The sequence below is a fragment of the Panulirus ornatus genome, chromosome 56, assembly GCF_036320965.1.
Source record: "Panulirus ornatus isolate Po-2019 chromosome 56, ASM3632096v1, whole genome shotgun sequence".
NCBI lineage: Eukaryota > Metazoa > Arthropoda > Malacostraca > Decapoda > Palinuridae > Panulirus > Panulirus ornatus.
This window is the reverse complement of record NC_092279.1, coordinates 25,884,748-25,904,703: the sequence shown is the minus strand read 5'-3', so window position 1 is coordinate 25,904,703 and position 19,956 is coordinate 25,884,748. Positions and strand designations below refer to the sequence as shown.

General features: G+C 38.9%; 1 protein-coding gene across 4 annotated transcripts in view; it reads right to left on the bottom strand.

Annotated features, from left to right (window-relative positions):
- Positions 1-19,956, bottom strand: part of Unc-76 (fasciculation and elongation protein Unc-76) — a 130,041-nt gene that overhangs the window by 20,791 nt on the left and 89,294 nt on the right. For all 4 annotated transcript variants that reach the window (XM_071694141.1, XM_071694142.1, XM_071694143.1 and 1 more), the window contains exons 4-6: positions 15,905-16,081; positions 6,263-6,365; positions 4,825-4,985 (exon numbers count right to left, since the gene is read on the bottom strand). In XM_071694141.1, the coding sequence (XP_071550242.1) occupies positions 4,825-4,985; positions 6,263-6,365; positions 15,905-16,081 (441 nt within the window). The remainder of the gene's footprint in view (positions 1-4,824; positions 4,986-6,262; positions 6,366-15,904; positions 16,082-19,956) is intronic.

Below are 19,956 nucleotides of genomic sequence, written 5' to 3'. Positions count from 1 at the left end.
CCACACATCCTCTACCACTTCTGAAACCACACTGCTCTTCCCCAATCTGATGCTCTGTACATGCCTTCACCCTCTCAATCAATACCCTCCCATATAATTTACCAGGAATACTCAACAAACTTATACCTCTGTAATTTGAGCACTCACTCTTATCCCCTTTCCCTTTGTACAATGGCACAATGCAAGCATTCCGCCAATCCTCAGGCACCTCACCATGAATCATACATACATTAAATAACCTTACCAACCAGTCAACAATACAGTCACCCCCTTTTTTAATAAATTCCACTGCAATACCATCCAAACCTGCTACCTTGCCAGCTTTCATCTTCTGCAAAGCTTTTAGTACCTCTTCTCTGTTTACCAAATAATTTTCCCTAACCCTCTCACTTTGCACACCACCTCGACCAAAACACCCTATATCTGCCACTCTATCATCAAACACATTCAACAAACCTTCAAAATACTCACTCTATCTCCTTCTCACATCACCACTACTTGTTATCACCTCCCATTAGCCCCCTTCACTGAAGTTCCCATTTGCTCCCTTGTCTTACGCACTTTATTTACCTCTTCCAAAACATCTTTTTATCCCTGGGGATAGGGGAGAAAGAGTACTTCCCACGCATTCCTCACGTGTCGTAGAAGGCGACTAAAGGGGACAGGAGTAGGGGGCCAGAAACCCTCCCCTCCTTGTATTTTGACTTTCTAAAAGGGGAAACAGAAGAAGGAGTCATGCGGGGAGTGCTCATCCTCCTCGAAGGCTCAGATTGGGGTGTCTAAATGTGTGTGGATGTAACCAAGATGAGAAAAAAGGAGAGATAGGTAGTATGTTTGAGGAAAGGAACCTGGATGTTTTGGCTCTGAGTGAAACGAAGCTCAAGGGTAAAGGGGAAGAGTGGTTTGGGAATGTCTTGGGAGTAAAGTCCAGGGTTAGTGAGAGGACAAGAGCAAGGGAAGGAGTAGCACTACTCCTGAAACAGGAGTTGTGGGAGTATGTGATAGAGTGTAAGAAAGTAAATTCCAGATTGATATGGGTAAAACTGAAAGCTGAAGGAGAGAGATGGGTGATTATTGTGCATATGCACCTGGGCATGAGAAGAAAGATCATGAGAGGCAAGTGTTTTGGGAGCAGCTGAATGAGTGTGTTAGTGGTTTTGATGCACAAGACCGGGTTATAGTGATGGGTGATTTGAATGCAAAGGTGAGTAATGAGGCAGTTGAGGGAATAATTGGTATACATGGGGTGTTCAGTGTTGTAAATGGAAATGGTGAAGAGCTTGTGGATTTGTGTGCTGAGAAAGGACTGGTGATTGGGAATACCTGGCTTAAAAAGCGAGATATATATAAATATACGTATGTAAGTAGGAGAGATGGCCAGAGAGCGTTATTGGATTATGTGTTAATTGATAGGTGCGCAAAAGAGAGACTTTTGGATGTTAATGTGCTGAGAGGTGCAGCTGGAGGGATGTCTGATCATTATCTTGTGGAGGCGAAGGTGAAGATTTGTATGGGTTTTCAGAAAAGAAGAGAGAATGTTGGGGTGAAGAGAGTGGTGAGAGGAAGTGAGCTTGGGAAGGAGACTTGTGTGAGGAAGTACCAAGAGAGACTGAGTACAGAATGGAAAAAGGTGAGAACAAAGGAGGTAAGGGGAGTGGGGGAGGAATGGGATGTATTTAGGGAAGCAGTGATGGCTTGTGCAAAAGATGCTTGTGGCATGAGAAGCGTGGGAGGTGGGTTGATTAGAAAGGGTAGTGAGTGGTGGGATGAAGAAGTAGGATTATTAGTGAAAGAGAAGAGAGAGGCATTTGGACAATTTTTGAAGGGAAAAAATGCAAATGAGTGGGAGATGTATAAAAGAAAGAGCCAGGAGGTCAAGAGAAAGATGCAAGAGGTGAAAAAGAGGGCAAATGAGAGTTGGGGTGAGAGAGTATCATTACATTTTAAGTTCAAGATGTGTAATAAAAATTTTTCATCTTGTTACTATGTAGCTCCTTCATGTGAGGCATTCTTGGAATCCACCTGTTAGTGGCTTCACTGCAAGTGAAAAAGTCACCTTTGGTGAGGCTTCATTGCTGTCAGCAGATGAAGGGGAGCACAGTCTTATTTAGGAAAAATTAGCTCCAAAGGAGTCCAATATTTCCATGCTTCTGACTGTACTGTAATGCATCCCTGAAACTGCATGAACCCCATAAAAGAGGTCCTGGGGTTAAATGTGATACTGTGAGAATAATAATGGATTCGTATGTAGCATTTATGGATCTGGAGAAGGCATATGATAAAGAGTTGATAGAGATGCTCTGCGGAAGGTATTAAGAATATATGGTGTCGATGTGGGAGGCAAGTTGTTAGAAGCAGTGAAAAGTTTTTATCGAGGATGTAAGGCTTGTGTATGAATAGGAAGAGAGGAAAGTGATTGGTTCTCAGTGAATGTCAGTTTGCGGCAGAGGTGCATGGTGTCTCCATGGTTGTTTAATTTGTTTATGGATGGGGTTGTTATGGAGGTGAATGCAAGAGTTTTGGAGAGATGGGCAAGTATGCAGTCTGTTGTGGATGGGAGAGCTTGGGAAGTGAGTCAGTTGTTGTTCGCTGATGATACAGTGCTGGTGGCTGATTCGGGTGAGAAACTGCAGAAGCTGGTGACTGAGTTTGGTAAAGTGTGTGAAAGACGAAAGCTGAGAGTAAATGTGAATAAAAGCAAGGTTATTTGGTACAGTAGGGTTGAGGGACAAGTCAATTGGGAGGTACGTTTGAATGGAGAAAAACTGGAGGCACTGAAATGTTTTAGATATCTGGGAGTGGATTTGGCAGCAGATGGAACCATGGAAGCAGAAGTAAGTCATAAGATGGGAGAGGGGGTGAAAGTTCAGGGAGAATTGAAAAATGTGTGGAAGGAGAGAATGTTATTTTGGAAAGCAAAAATGGTTATGTCTGAAGGAATAGTGGTTCCGACAATGTTATATGGTTGCGAGGCGTGGGCTATAGATTGAGTTGTGCGGAGGTGGGTGGATGTGTTGGAAATGAGATTTTTGAGGACAATATGTGGTGTGAGGTGGTTTGATCGAGTAAGTAATGAAAGGGTAAGAGAGAGGTGTGGTAATAAAAAGCGTATGGTTGAGAGAGCAGAAGAGGGTGTTTTGAAATGGTTTGGTCACATGGAGAGAATAAGTGAGGAAAGATTGACCAAGAGGATATATGTGTCGGAGGTGGAGGGAATGAGGAGAAGTGGGAGACCAAATTGGAGGTGGAAAGATGGAGTGAAAAAGATTTTGAGTGATCGGGGCCTGAACATGCAGGAAGGTGAACGGTGTGCAAGGAATAGAGTGAATTGGAACAATGTGGTATACTGGGGTCGACGTGATGTCAATGGATTGAACCAGGGCATATGAAGCGTCTGGGGTAAACCAGGAAAGTCCTGTGGGGCCTGGATGTGGAAAGGGAGCTGTGGTTTCGGTGCTTTATACATGACAGCTAGAGACTGAGTGTGAACGAATGTGGCCTTTGTTGTCTTTTCCTAGTGCTACCTCACACACATACGGGGGGGAGGGGGTTGTCATTTCATGTGTGGCGGGGTGGCGACGGGAATGAATAAGGGCAGACTATGAATCATGTACATGTGCATATATGTATATATCCGTGTGTGTATATACATGTATTGTATACATTGAGATGTATAAGTATGTATATGTGCCTGTGTGGACATGTATGTGCAGACATGTGTATGTGGGTGGGTTGGGCGATTCTTTTGTCTGTTTCCTTGCGCTACCTCGCTAATGCGGGAGACAGTGACAAAGTATAATGAAAAATAAAAAAATAAATAATAAAAATAATTTTTTTTTTTTTTCAGACTATTCGCCATTTCCCGCGATAGCTAGGTAGCATTAAGAACAAAGGACTGGGCCTTTGAGGGAATATCCTCACCTGGCCCCTTCTCTGCTCCATCTTTTGGAAAAAAAAAAAAAAAAAAAAAAAAAAAAAAAAAAACGAGAGGGGAGGATTTCCAGCCCCCCGCTCCCCTCCCTTTTAGTCGCCTTCTACGACACGCAGGGAATACATGGGAAGTATTCTTTCTCCCCTATCCCCAGGAATATATATATGTATATGTATATTCATAAATGCCCATAAATGCACATATACATACATAAACATATCAATATACACACATATACATACACATACCCAGACATATACATATATACATATGCACATATTTAAACTCGCTTGCCTTCATCCATTCCTGCTGCTACCCCGTCCCACAGGAAACATGGTGCATATAGTGCATAAGAACGCACACTTTCATAAAAACACATAATACTTTCCAACAGCCAGGATTTGAACCCAGGACCTTTTGTATGGTTGTCTGGAATGCTAACAGACAGGCTATGGTCCCTAACAGGGAAATAACTATTCGATTAGAAGTAACTGAATACTCTTCATCTCACATCCATGAGCAATAGGGTCTACACCAGTCAAATCCTATCAGGCTCACATTGCCAGCAACTAGCACTTTACAGAACCTTACTGTACAAACACAGAGGTATATGAACATGCACTTTCATACAACACATATACCCTCCAATTGCCAGAATTTGAATCCAGTGCAAGCTTCACAAAAGATGTGAATTTCTCTCATGATTTCTTTCATTTCACAACCATGATCAATGGGTCTACACCTGTCAAATCCCATCAGGCTCGAAGGGTATTCAGTTACTTGTAATCAAGTAGTTATTTCCCTATTAGGGGCGATCGTAGCCTAGCTGTTAGTATTCCTAATAAAAATAATAATAATAATAAATTTTCATAAAGATAATATGTTTGCCATACCTGTAGAAGAAGGGAGATGAAGGAATTCTTTAGTTCCTTCTCATACTCCAGTTCATCCCGTAGTGCTAACTGGCTAATGAGTGTCTCCGAGTACTGTCGAATCACCAGCTCAAGCTCCATGAGAGATTCGTTGAGTTCAGCGACACTCATATTCTTCAACTCTGTCAATAACATTTTGCATTACAATGACAACTCATAAAAATCCCTCTTGACACACACATGAATGATTTAGAAAGTACTGTGCATTGTAAAAGGAAATAATAATGATTAAGATGATAGAAAAGGAAGTTCCTTGGGGGCAATTATAGTACCCTGTTCCCCAATATTACAGAATTGTATCTATAAACATGATCTGTGATCAGGACTTCACCAATCCACTGTTTCATCTGTTTCTGGCACTACGTCACTAAAATGGGAAATGGTAAATAAGTATGAAAAAATAAACAATCATGAAGTGAAAGGCTCAATATTCATGAACTAAGATTTTATATCTAACGCAGGAAATGGTGATCCAATATGAAGTACTTAAGTAATTGACTTTTATCAAATATTTCAATAATCAAACATAAGGTCTTGGCCTTGATAAAAATGATCTCTCAATCCACCTTAATGGTTGGTGATAAACTCTTCATTAACTTTTTATACATATGCAAAACTTACCTGAATATTTCATGAACACATGACAAGAATTGTGCTGTAAGTACAATGCTTAACTATCAAAGACTCTGATTTCATGAGGGGAATTTCCCCAGTTTGATCATTTCCTCTAACAATGTACAAAACACTGCTTTATGATGTATATTCATTTTTTCTTCAATACCATTCATATGACATTTTATGTGATAAGCTTTTGACAGAGTTTCTTAAGAGATAGCTGATCCACTTGCAAGCGAAAAATCATAATAGAGTTAGGAAAATAAAGGGTGTGCATTTCATCACATCTTGGAAGCAGGGACTTTCATACAATTGTAAAAATTGTGGCCTTCCTTTTTGTAACTCTGGCACTGAATCAATAATCGATAGCCATACAATGCAAAAATATTTACTGTATTACATACTCTTACATGCTTGTTTAAATGATGGTAAAAAAGATACTAACTGTTACTTTCTATAACAACATAAATCTCAAAGATAAAGTGTAACTGTTCACTGCCCTTTAAAGTGTGAAACGGTACAAAAAGTCAGAAATTCACACTATGTAAAATTATATTACAATTAAGGTAATACTAAGTAGCAACAGGAAGGGTATGGCAGATAAAACGAGTGGGTAGGGCAAGTCACATACCAGCGAGATTCAGAATGTATCAGAATCACATAATGAAAGATTATATGTGACCAAGTTCTATGATTCATACATGGGAGACTTTTCTACAGTACTGATACCAGACATGGTTGGTAATAAACAGTCTTCTACCAACTAGAGCAATGAACTACTTACTCTCTGCATATAATGGTGGTGGGAAAGGCCGTGATGTAGGTTCTTCTGTGTTCTCTCCTGATGATGAGCTATCCACACATTCATCCTCCGATGAACTACCCTCCTGCAGGAACAACTCCATTAAATGCTTCAGCACAATGATTATGCACATGTTCAATCTATAATAATAGATGTCCCAGAGACAATTAGCCGATTGGCAATTAAAAAAATTTAAATGAAAATTATTCTTAGAGGTAAGCATAATTACATTTATCAAGATCATTCCCATTTCTAGTAAAACTTTCATATCTATGTTAGACAATTAACAATGTAAGGAAACTTTTTGTATATTATAAAGTTGAAAATGTAAACCACTTTAAAAATTATACAATGATGATTACATAAGTTATGAAAAGCATTGTTCCAAAAGTGTTCAAAACTCTTAACCTAAACAAACGGCCAATACAATAAAAATCTACTGAAAGACATTTAGTGGATGGCAAACAATTATTTCTCCATAACAATAATCTAACAAATGGTTACAAAAATAGTTATTCCTTCTTAATATTATGCATGTATTCTCACTGCATACTCAAAATGAGTTTGTTACAAAGTTTCCCCTACTAACTTTCTTATCCCCCACATAAACCCAATTGGGTATTTCATCATAGGTTCATAATTGATTAGGTTGGCTATCTATCTAACAATTGCATATTCAAAAATATATTTCCTAAGTAACATAAGAAGTATTTCTTTTATAATACTTTGTCACTGTCTCCCATGTTTGAGAGGTAGAGCAGGGAAACAGACGAAAGAATGGCCCAACCCATCCACATACACATGTATATACATAAACGCCCACACACGCAGAAACTGCAGAAGCTGGTGACCGAGTTTGGTAGTGTGTTAAAGAAGAAAGTTTAGAATAACTGTGAATAACAGCAAGGTTATTAGGTTCAGTAGGGTTGAGGGACAAGTTAACTGGGAGGTAAGTTTGAATGGAGAAAAACTGGAGGAAGTGAAAAGTTTTAGATATCTGGGAGTAGATTTGGCAGCAGATGGAACCATGGAAGTGGAAGCGAGTCACAGGGTGGGGGAAGGGGCGAGGGTTCTGGAGCACTGAAGAATGTGTGGAAGAAGAGAACATTATCTTGGAAAGCAAAAATGGGTATGCTTGAAGGAATAGCGGTTCCAACAAAGTTATATGGTTGCGAGGCATGGGCTATTGATAGGGTTGTGCGGAGGAGGGTGGATGTGTTGGAAATGAGATGTTTGAGGACAATATGTGGTGTGAGGTGGTTTGATTAAGTAATAAAAGGGTAAGAGAGATGTGTGGTAATAAAAAGAAAGTGGCTGAGAGAACAGAAGAGGGTGTATTGAAATGGTTTGGTCATATGGAGAGAATGAGTGAGGAAAGATTGAAAAAGAGGTTATATGTGTCAGAGATGGAGGGAACGAGGAGAAGTGGGAGACCAAATTGTAGGTGGAAGGATGGAGTGAAAAAGATTTTGAGCGATCGGGGCCTGAACATGCACGAGGGTGAAAGGCACGCAAGGAATAGAGTAAACTGGAACAATGTGGTATACCGGGGTCGACATGCTGTCTTGGACAATCACATGTTTACCAAATGGCATCCTAGCTTTGTCTCTTCCATGTATATCAACTGACTGTTATATTTCTCTCTTATACTTCTCTCTTGTGTCTCCCCTGATGATGTGATTATTACACAAAAGTGCACTTGGAAACTTATTGTGTTCCATTTTCCCCATGGACTCATAGGAATATCTTGATCACGCACACAATTGTGATCCTTTCCTATATATATATATATATATATATATATATATATATATATAGACCAAATTGGAGGTGGAAAGATGGAGTGAAAAAGATTTTGAGTGATCGGGGCCTGAACATGCAGGAGGGTGAAAGGCGGGCAAGGAATAGAGTGAATTGGATCGATGTGGTATACCGGGGTTGACGTGCTGTCAGTGGATTGAATCAGGGTATGTGAAGCGTCTGGGGTAAACCATGGAAAGCTGTGTAGGAATGTATATTTGCGTGTGTGGACGTGTATGTATATACATGTGTATGGGGGTGGGTTGGGCCATTTCTTTCGTCTGTTTCCTTGCGCTACCTCGCAAACGCGAGAGACAGCGGAAAATATATATATATATTTTTTTTTTTCATACTATTCGCCATTTCCCGTGATAGCGAAGTAGCGTTAAGAACAGAGGACTGGGCCTTTAAGGGAATATCCTCACCTGGCCCTCTTCTCTGTTCCTTCTTTTGGAAAATTAAAAAAAAGAAAAAAAAACGAGAGGGGAGGACTTCCAGCCCCCCGCTCCTTTCCCTTTTAGTCACCTTCTACGACACGCAGGGAATACGTGGGAAGTATTCTTTCTCCCCTATATTTTTTTTTTCTTTTTTTTTTTGAACCACTATTCCTTCAAACATACCCATTTTTGCTTTCTGAGATAGTGTTCTCGACTTCCACACATTCTTCAACACTCCCAGGATTTTCGCCCCCTCCCCCACCCTATGATCCACTTCCACTTCCATGGTTCCATCCGCTGCCAGATCCACTCCCAGATATCTAAAACACTTTACTTCCTCCAGTTTTTCTCCATTCAAACTTACCTCCCAATTGACTTGACCCTCAACCCTACTGTACCTAATAACCTTGCTATTATTCACATTTACTCAACTTTCTTCTTTCACACACTTTACCAAACTCAGTCACCAGCTTCTGCAGTTTCTCACATGAATCAGCCACCAGCGCTGTATCATCAGCGAACAACAACTGACTCACTTCCCAAGCTCTCTCATCCCCAACAGACTTCATACTTGCCCCTCTTTCCAAAACTCTTGCATTCACCTCCCTAACAACCCTATCCATAAACAAATTAAACAACCATGGAGACATCACACACCCCTGCCGCAAACCTACATTCACTGAGAACCAATCACTTTCCTCTCTTCCTACACGTACACATGCCTTACATCCTCGATAAAAACTTTTCACTGCTTCTAACAACTTGCCTCCCACACCATATATTCTTAATACCTTCCACAGAGCATCTCTATTAACTCTATCATATGCCTTCTCCAGATCCATAAATGCTACATACAAATCCATTTGCTTTTCTAAGTATTTCTCACATATATTCTTCAAAGCAAACACCTGATCCACATATCCTCTACCACTTCTGAAACCACACTGCTCTTCCCCAATCTGATGCTCTGTACATGCCTTCACCCTCTCAATCAATACCCTCCCATATAATTTACCAGGAATACTCAACAAACTTATACCTCTGTAATTTGAGCACTTACTCTTATCCCCTTTGCCTTTGTACAATGGCACTATGCACGCATTCCGCCAATCCTCAGGCACCTCACCATGAGTCATACATACATTAAATAACCTTACCAACCAGTCAATAATACAGTCACCCCCTTTTTTAATAAATTCCACTGCAATACCATCCAAACCTGCTGCCTTGCCGGCTTTCGTCTTCCGCAAAGCTTTAACTACCTCTTCTCTGTTTACCAAATCATTTTCCCTAACCCCTCTCACTTTGCACACCACCTCGACCAAAACACCCTATATCTGCCACTCTATCATCAAACACATTCAACAAACCTTCAAAATACTCACCCCATCTCCTTCTCACATCACCACTACTTGTTATCACCTCCCCATTTGCACCCTTCACTGAAGTTCCCATTTGCTCCCTTGTCTTACGCACTTTATTTACCTCCTTCCAGAACATCTTTTTATTCTCCCTAAAATTTAATGATACTCTCTCACCCCAACTCTCATTTGCCCTCTTTTTCACCTCTTGCACCTTTCTCTTGACCTCTTGTCCCTTTCTTTTATACATCTCCCACTCAATTGCATTTTTTCCCTGCAAAAATCGTCCAAATGCCTCTCTCTTCTCTTTCACTAATAATCTTACTTCTTCATTCCACCACTCACTACCCTTTCTAATCAACCCACCTCCCACTCTTCTCATGCCACAAGCATCTTTTGCGCACTCCATCACTGATTCCCTAAATACATCCCATTCCTTCCCCACTCCCCTTACTTCCATTGTTCTCACCTTTTTCCATTCTGTACTCAGTCTCTCCTGGTACTTCCTCACACAAGTCTCCTTCCCAAGCTCACTTACTCTCACCACCCTCTTCACCCCAATATATATATTGGAGGACATAAGGGGAGTGGGGGAGGAATGGAATGTATTTAGGGAAGCAGTGATGGCTTGTGCAAAAGACGCTTGTGGCAAGAGAATTGTGGGAGGTGGGCAGATCAGAAAGGGTAGTGAGTGGTGGGATGAAGAAGTAAGATTATTAGTGAAAGAGAAGAGAGAGGCATTTGGACGATTTTTGCAATGAAATAATGCTAATGACTGGGAGATGTATAAAAGAAAGAGGCAGGAGGTCAAGAGAAAGGTGCAAGAGGTGAAAAAGAGAGCAAATGAGAGTTGGGGTGAGAGAGTATCATTAAATTTTAGGGAGAATAAAAAGATGTTTTGGAAGGTGGTGAATAAAGTGCATAAGACAAGGGAACAAATGGGAACATCAGTGAAGGGGGCTAATGGGGAGGTGATAACAAGTCGTGGTGATGAAAGAAGGAGATGGAGTGAGTGTTTTGAAGGTTTGTTGAATGTGTTTGATGATAGAGTGGCAGAAATAGGGTGTTTTGGTCGAGGCAGTGTGCAAAGTGAGAGGGTTAGGGAGAATGATTTGGTAAACAGAGAAGAGGTAGTAAAAGCTTTGCAGAAGATGAAGCCGGCAAGGCAGCGGGTTTGGATGGTATTGCAGTGGAATTTATCAAAAAAGGGGGTGACTGTATTGTTGACTGGTTGGTAAGATTATTTAATGTATGTATGACTCATGGTGAGGTGCCTGAGGACTGGTGGAATGCTTGCATGGTGCCACTGTACAAAGGCGAAGGAGGTAAAAGTGAGTGCTAAAATTACAGAGATATAAGTTTGTTGAGTATTCCTGGGAAATTATATGGGAGGGTAATGATTGAGAGGGTGAAGGCATGTACAGAGCATCAGACTGGGGAAGAGCAGTGTGGTTTCAGAATTAGTAGAGGATGTGTGGATCAGGTGTTTGCTTTGAAGAATGTACGTGAGAAATACTTAGAAAAGCAAATGGATTTGTATGTAGCATTTATGGATCTGGAAAAGGCATATGATAAGAGTTGACAGAGATGTTCTGTGAAAGGTATTAAGAATATATGGTGTGGGAGGCAAGTTGTTAGAAGCAGTGAAAAGTTTATATCAAGGATGTAAGGCATGTGTATGTGTAGGAAGAGAGGAAAGTAATTGGTTCTCGGTGAATGTTGGTTTGCAGCAGGGGTGTGTGATGTCTCCATGGTTGTCTAATTTGTTTATGGATGGGGTTGTTAGGGAGGTGAATGCAAGAGTTTTGGAAAGAGGGGCAAGTATGCAGTCTGTTGTGGATGAGAGAGCTTGAGAAAAGAGTCGATTGCCGTTCGCTGATGATACAGCGCTGGTGGCTGATTCATGTGAGAAACTGCAGAAGCTGGTGACTGAGTTTGGTAAAGTGTGTGAAAGAAGAAAGCTGAGAGTAAATGTGAATAATAGCAAGGTTATTTGGTACAGTAGGGTTGAGGGACAAGTCAATTGGGAGGTAAGTTTGAATGGAGAAAAACTGGAGGAAGTGAAGTACTTTAGACATCTGTGAGTGGATTTGGCAGTGGATGGAACCATGGAAGTGGAAGTGAGTCATAGGGTGGGGGAGGAGGTGAAAGTTCTGGGAGAGTTGAAAATTGTGTGGAAGGCAAGAATGTTATCTCAGAAAGCAAAAATGGGTATGTTTGAAGGAATAGTGGTTCCAACAATGTTATATGGTTGTGCGGAGGAGGGTGGATGTGTTGGAAATAAGATGTCTGAGGACAATATGTGGTGTGAGGGGGTTTGATCGAGTAAGTAATGAAAGGGTAAGAGAGATGTGTGGTAATAAAGCGAGTGTGGTTGAGAGAGCAGAAGAGGGTGTTTTGAAATGGTTTGGTCACATAGAATGAGCGAGGAAAGATTGACAAAGAAGATATACGTGTCAGTGGTGGAAGGAACGAGGAGAAGTGGGAGACCAAATTGGAGGTGAAAAGATGGAGAGAAAAAGATTTTGAGCAATCAGGGCCTGAACATGCAGGTGGGTGAAAGGCGTGCAAGGAATAGAGTGAATTGGAACGATGTGGTATACCAGGATCGACATGCTGTCAATTGATTGAACCAGGGCATGTGAAGTGCCTGGGGTAAACCATGGAAAATTTTGTGGGGCCTGGATGTGGAAAGGGGGCTGTGGTTTCAGTGCATTATACATGACAGTTAGAGACTAAGTGTGAACGAATGTGGCCTTTGTTGTCTTTTCCATGGTTTACCCCAGATGCTTCACATGCCCTGGTTCAATCCATATATATAGACTCTCATTACTGCTAAGCTACCCTACACTTGATGTCAGAGAACTTGTAAAAAAAATTCTGATCTGAAGATTGAGGTGACAAATGTGTAAATTTGAAGTAAGTCTTGGAAGTAATGCAGTCATAGTTGGGGGGGGAAACCTATGAACACTGAGATGAAATAGAATTAAGATCTTATTAATTCAATTGTACCAGTAAAATGTCCTTCACTGCACTGTAGATACTCATCTAATGCAAAATACAAGACTTACAGCAAAGATATATAGTTGTCTGCCAAGCAAAACTTAAGTCTATGCCATGAGGCAAAATGTTCCACTGTACACCAAAGGGAAAACCTCTCAGCAGCTACGTTAGTAAAATGGTGCTAATAGCTTTGGATACCAGAGGGTCTTTATTTGCAATGGTACCTAAAGTTTAGAGAATAGAAGAGTGGCAATGAATAATTTGCAGACTTTTACTAAGTTCGATGATATTTGATAAAGTGATAGTAATAAGGGTTATGAAAAGCAGGGAAAATGTTGGGTTAAGTAAACCTAATAGCATTGGAAATGTTAAAAATGAGAAGAACCTATGAAAACTACAATTGCAACCTATATCTATCTTAATTTTGATATTATTTGAAAAGCAGGTTAATGCTATAGTTGCTATTTGCTAACTGTTGCAAAGCTTTGTGTTTACAGAAACATAAATGATACCCAACAAAGGCTACCATAAGAAGACTGTAAGAATTGCCTGTTTTTCAAAGTTTATGAAAAAGTAAGGTAAATTTTGCTGCTAGGAGAAGTTGGGTGAAATTTCTATAGGTTTTGTTAATATCTAACAAGTGTTTCAACTACTTTTAGGCTTATTAGCCCAATGTTTTCTCTAATCTTAATTACTCTCACCTTAACTAATTTTTTTTTTTTTTTTTTTTTTTCATACTATTCGCCATTTCCCGCGATAGCGAGGTAGCGTTAAGAACAGAGGACTGGGCCTTTGAGGGAATATCCTCACCTGGCCCTCTTCTCTGTTCCTTCTTTTGGAGAGAAAAAAAAAAAAAAAAAAAAAAAAAAAAAAAAAAAAAGAAAGAATACTTCCCACGTATTCCCTGCGTGTCGTAGAAGGCGACTAAAAGGGAAGGGAGCGGGGGGCTGGAAATCCTCCCCTCTCTTTTTTTTTTTTTTTTTTTTTCCCAAAAGAAGGAACCTTAACTAATATAATGAAATATTCTAAATCAAGTTTTGCCATTCATTTTTAAATTATGAGTTGCTAAGGTGCTACTTTACTGCACGGCCATAAAAATTTTGAGAGAAACTACATGCGCATGCCTGGAGCTATATGTCCTACTGCTTATCAGGCAAAAATCCTTGTGGAGTTGTCTGCGCAAAGCTCTTCGCACTTTCCTATTTCTGCAGGGAATGCTAGAACAAATATAAACTTCTGGCCAATTACTGACCCAAATTCAAGCTGACAAGATGCATACACCTCATACTCATTAAACACTAATCTAGTTTATCAATCATGCACAGTGCTTAGCTGCCAACTCAGTGTGATCTTAAAAGAACCTCATCAGTGCCACCTGGTGGCTTTTCATTTCAACAACTACAAGTTATTCCAAAGCTTGACCCTAACTGTTTACTGTGTAAACATTGCTCCACTGTATCCGTATAATTCAATATAATATTGTACATACTGTGAATTTTTGCTGTTCTCTGTTTAGTGTGTGTTTCATGCACCAACCCTGCAACTCATATGTCAACTAGTCTAAAAAGGATGTTTTCAAAAACCACTATAATTCTGAAACATCATTAATCTGAAACAATGCAAATCCTAACAAAATCTTACTAAAAGTAGGTATGTTTACACTATCTAGTACTATTTTTCTGTTTTTCAGAATAATAATGCTCTGGATTTACGATGTTCTGGAATGAAGTGGTGATCCGGTTTAAACAATCAATGTAAAGAACTGTTATGGCACTCTTAATGGATCTGAAAATATAAAAAAAGAGGCAACCCATGTGATTCCTGTGTGGACAAAATTTACTGCTTTTGATCGCTTAAAAGCCAATGTCAGAAAGGTAGAACATAGTAATTTTGAGGCTCATTTGTGCAACAGAACATAACCAAGGAAGACTCTTAACTTCAGGAGGGCCACAAAACTGTGTACCAGCCAGAGACAAGAATAACGACCAATAAGCAAGTTAAGTTTTGCATGCACAAAGATTTGGGCAAGGGAATAAGGGAATAAGATAGAAAAATAAGCAAAACAAGAACAAGTAAGACAATAAACACTACAAAAATTGGGAGAGGACAGTGGTTAAGAACCTTGTACCTTTGTCACATGTACTATAAAATTCTAACTACCTCTGTCTATCAACCCAATTTCATTCCCATATGCATGCAGTGGGATAGCCATACAAAATTTCAAGTTATGTAACAAGCTTAATAAACATTAGACAATCTAAAGCCTATAAGCAAAAAAAATGCTATGAACTAAAATATCATTCACTTAACACTAAAATTTTAAATGACCTTTAAGTTACAGATTTAATAAAACAAGGGTTTAAAGGTCATTCAAATTCCTGGATACATGTTTGATGTTAAACTAGTATTACTGAAAGTAGTCTGAATTTTTTCTACACAATTTCTCATATCATTTACAAATCAAACATACTTAATACTGTATACATGATAACTCATTTCCACCCATGCAGGAGTGGCCCATGTTGAACCTCCTTTACATGCTTGTTACCATACAAATTGACATATCTGTATATCTGGTGTATTTATCAACATATATTCCATCATTTACCCAGTTCTAGAACATGGCTCATAAAGGCTCTCCACATATCTTGGATTCAATTTTTTCGTACACTTTATCATTCACCCAATTCTAGTAAATGTCTCAAAAATTCACTCCACATATTTCAGATCTATTTTTTTCCCACACTTTCAAAATATACAACTTGAGAGCACTGAAGATACAGGAATAATACAAATTATAGTACATGCTTGTTAATAATGGCTGCAGTGATACAAACTCATGCGTGCATTTTTAGCTTAAGAATCATATGTTACGTATAATTTTTCAGTATTGCCCCAAGGGGTAAAGTGACTGAATATTTGTACCTTAACTGGTTATTATCAAGGGGGTAATTCATCAAAACTTGCAAAAGTAGTGGATCAAGTCTATAAAATCAACTGCAAATTGTAATTTCCCCACATACCTGCATGATGTCATCAATCTCTTGAATAACTTCCTCAGCAGTTTTGACGGGCTCTTCAGTTAGACCATTGAGGATAAGATGGTGAAGGTCAAGGTCTTGAGCTACCTCCTCCTCCTCCTCCTCTGCATTTTCCTCTGTCCCTCCATCAGTGTCATCTGGTGTCCCACTAGTTATATCCTATAAAAAGTGCATGAAAATCATGGAGGTGCTTGCAACAATGCAACCTTATCATTATATGCTTATTTTTTTTTTCAAAGAATGTTCAGATCTACAATGTATTTCAAGATTCGTACAAATCAGTTGTATCCCTGTATCCTATGTAAGTAGGTAACATTATCTTTGATCGGTAGCCAACTATCTTTTGATATCTTTTTAAACTTAGAATATTTTTACTTTGTTTCTTGTAATACCTCTAAATCAATATTTGAGTCAAATGTTCAAAATTATATTTTCCAATCTCTGGGCTCATTTTCATTTATGCAATTACCTTTGTACATCGGGAACATGCATGCCTACACTCCAGTGATTACAGATTAACATATGAATAACCACCCTTAAAATAAGTGAAAAGTGATTACATTATCTAATATCAGAGTGATCAGTGTACATACAAGATTATTGTATAAGGACCTTTACAACAATAGTGAAAAACCATTCATGCAGTTATCTAAAATGCATTATTCATAAAGTCCAGTCACTGATAGAAACTGCCAACAGTAATCTAACCTTCCACCAACCACATACTGACTTGTCCCTATATATAATGATTTTAAGATTCTGACAGGAGTATCTTTGTCTAGAAATCTTCCATTAGCATTACAAATCATGCTACTATAATTACATTTAATCATTTCTTCTGACACTCTCACCAACAACTATTCTCTCACAATCAGCCAATTTGTTTTTAGTAGCTCTACCTTACAATATCATCATAATTCTTCCTTTAAATTGTACTTGTCCATCAAGCACTGTATCACAGATCCATCCCTCTAAGGCATAAGCTGAGTTACTTATACTAAAACTGATAAAACTGGTACAGTAATGTGTGATCACAATTTGTGCATTAGCTCTTGTTTCAGTTTTAGTATTCATAACAGCTGAGTAACAACAGCTGATTTCCAATTTTACTTCATCAGCATTTTCAATTCTAATTTTCAGCAAATACACAAGTAAATAAAGAAATGCAAAAAAGCATACATATACAATAAGAAACATGCATCAATCTATAAGCTAATATCAGCACACTACACATGCATTGACGGATTACATGTAAGAGAGACATGCAAATGCTGGGTGCTGCTCAGCATGCTGTTTTAATTCCATTAGCAGTCTGAAACTTGTCAAGACACAGGCGGCCTGGTGTGGAAAAAAATTCTGACTAGTCATTACTAAAGGAAACAGACATCTTAAATTTTACACTCCATACTAAGTTCTCTAATAAAAACTTTGGTTTACCTAAGCTCTCATGGGGATTATAAGCTATGATTACAAAGATATGCCCTTAGCTCATATTGTATTTACAGTTACAGATCTATGAATCATAATTATCACCCCAAGAAAAATGAATTAAACACTAATGATATTCTATTTTAGATAATTATTAATGTCTCTCCTTTCCTGTTCCTTACACTAGTTTTAGGGGCTCATCTCAATCCTAACAGCATAGTCCACAACCAAACTACACCTGCACAAACAAGTCATTCTGAAGTCATGAACCACAGACCTATGTTGCATTTCTGTTATCTTTGAAATAAATAAGCTGATCCTTGTTTACATTATTCTTCCTAACTAATCTTCTGTCATCCTCTACGGTTGATTCTCATAAAGCTAAAATATGTCCATTGTCAGTTGAGCTCTGGCCTTGTGTCATAGAATGTCACAGTTTTGTGTGTTATTTTGTGAATGCAAACAACACAACTGAAACACTGACAGAAAGTTATTCTTTCCCCTAAAGTTGTATAACTTTGAGGAGATCATAGCAATATTCAAGCAGTGGGCTGTACACAGAGCATAAACAACAAAAGGATTAATTTCATTAATTCTTTCTCATAAGTCAAGTAACACCCAGAGGAGCTCCAAACATCCATGCTACAGTACCTCAGTTTCTATACCATAATCAATACTATACTTCTGTGCAGGTACTGATCACAGTTCCATCCTCCAGTGGAAATGCTGATCATAAATACTCCTGTGCAAATGTTGATCATAAATCCATATTTCTGTGCAAGTGATCATAATCCCACACTCCTGTGTAAGTGTTCCTTATATTATATCACATGCATAGTTGATCATAATACCACACTCCTGTGCAAGTGATGATCATAATACCATATCATGTGCAAATGTTGATAACAATACCACACTCCTGTGCAAGTGTTGATCATAATCCCATACTCTTGTGCAAGTGTTCATCATAACACCATACTATGTGCAAATATTGATCACAATACCACACTCCTGTGCAAGTGTTGATCGTAATCCCTCACTCCTGTGCAAGTGTTGCTCACAATACCATAACACGTGCAAATGTTGATCATGATGCCACACTCCTGTGCAAGCGTAGATCGTAATACCATATCACATGCAAATGTTGATCACAATACCTCACTCCTGCGCAAGTGCTGATCATAATACCATACTCCTGTGCTTGTAAGTGCTGATCATAAATTCCATACTCCTGTACAAGTGTTGATCATGATTCCATTCTCCTAAGCGATGATATTTTTCGCCTAGATTACGATAATGTGATTTTCGCAAGAGGTTATTCCTTTTTTGTATTTTCTGTTATGAAACCAGGGCCACACTAATTGTCAAAGGCTTTTAAGTCGTTGTACGTTATCATACGTTTGTAAGCTCTATAGTTCATCTAAAACTTTATCGTATCAATCATACAGCTGATACAATCTTGCTGCCCTGTACTATATACTTAATTTTCCACAATTGTACCTCAAATAACGTCCATTCTTCTCATCTCAAAATTCAACCATGTCACATATATATCTCAGTTCCTGTTATCGTTGTACCGGCACTTATTACAGTGTCTTGGGAAAGTCGTCTAGGTACAATGACACACTGTGCCTTAACTATAGTTTTTCCAATATTTGGAAAAGAATAAGACAGCAATACAAGCATGGTTTTAAAAAAAGATGCATCCAGTGGCAAGAAGACTTGGGCTACACAACTGTTGCTTAAATCGTAATTACAGTATCAATCTCTCGATATTGTGGAGAAAAAAAATGCATGGCATTACGAATTAAAACACATTAAGGTGAAGAAATGTAAATGACCACAGTTTAAGGCCATGCTGTACGTATTATACAACCGTATGGAGTTTAATCTTGTCAAGATCTGTAGTGTGCATATAAACATAATTCTACTCTCCAGTACATGTCTTCATGCTAAGCATTCATAACTGATGGCACACCGTGGCGACCGCCATCAATAAAGAGGGGTCAACCAACCAGTTTTCTATGAGGACTGAGTAAGTAAGATTCCGCTAACAATACTTTGAAGGAAGTTCCGTCTTTGCAGTTCTAATCTATGTTACTTATCTTTATCTCTAAGCTACCGTATACATAAATTTTCCAAGTTTTCATAATATGCAATGAACTTCACGCAGTGTTTTCCATTCCGATCAAAGTTCACCTGACAGCTTGAGTGAGGATGCGAGCTTTTACGCCACAAAAATATTACTAAAATCCTGTAAATTTTCCCCCCCAAAATTATTCTCCCTTTAACTTAGAGGAAAGCTATTACTATCTAAATACAACTTACAATCAATATTCTTGCTGCAATTGGTGGTTGACCAATTCAATAATTTTTTAATTTTTTTTATTTGAGAACCTTCGTATGACCTCGACATGATATTCTTTTTAACTTTGGAGCACCTTAGAGCCGGAAATTTACTTCCACTTTCCCCTTGAGCTATAAGTACGAAAAGTGAGTTGCCAACGATTCCTTTCCAGAACTCTTAACGAGGTAATTTCACAAGCGTTTAAATGTATCAGGTTAGGTTATGCTATGGAAGCATATCATCCCCATTGTGGCGTTCG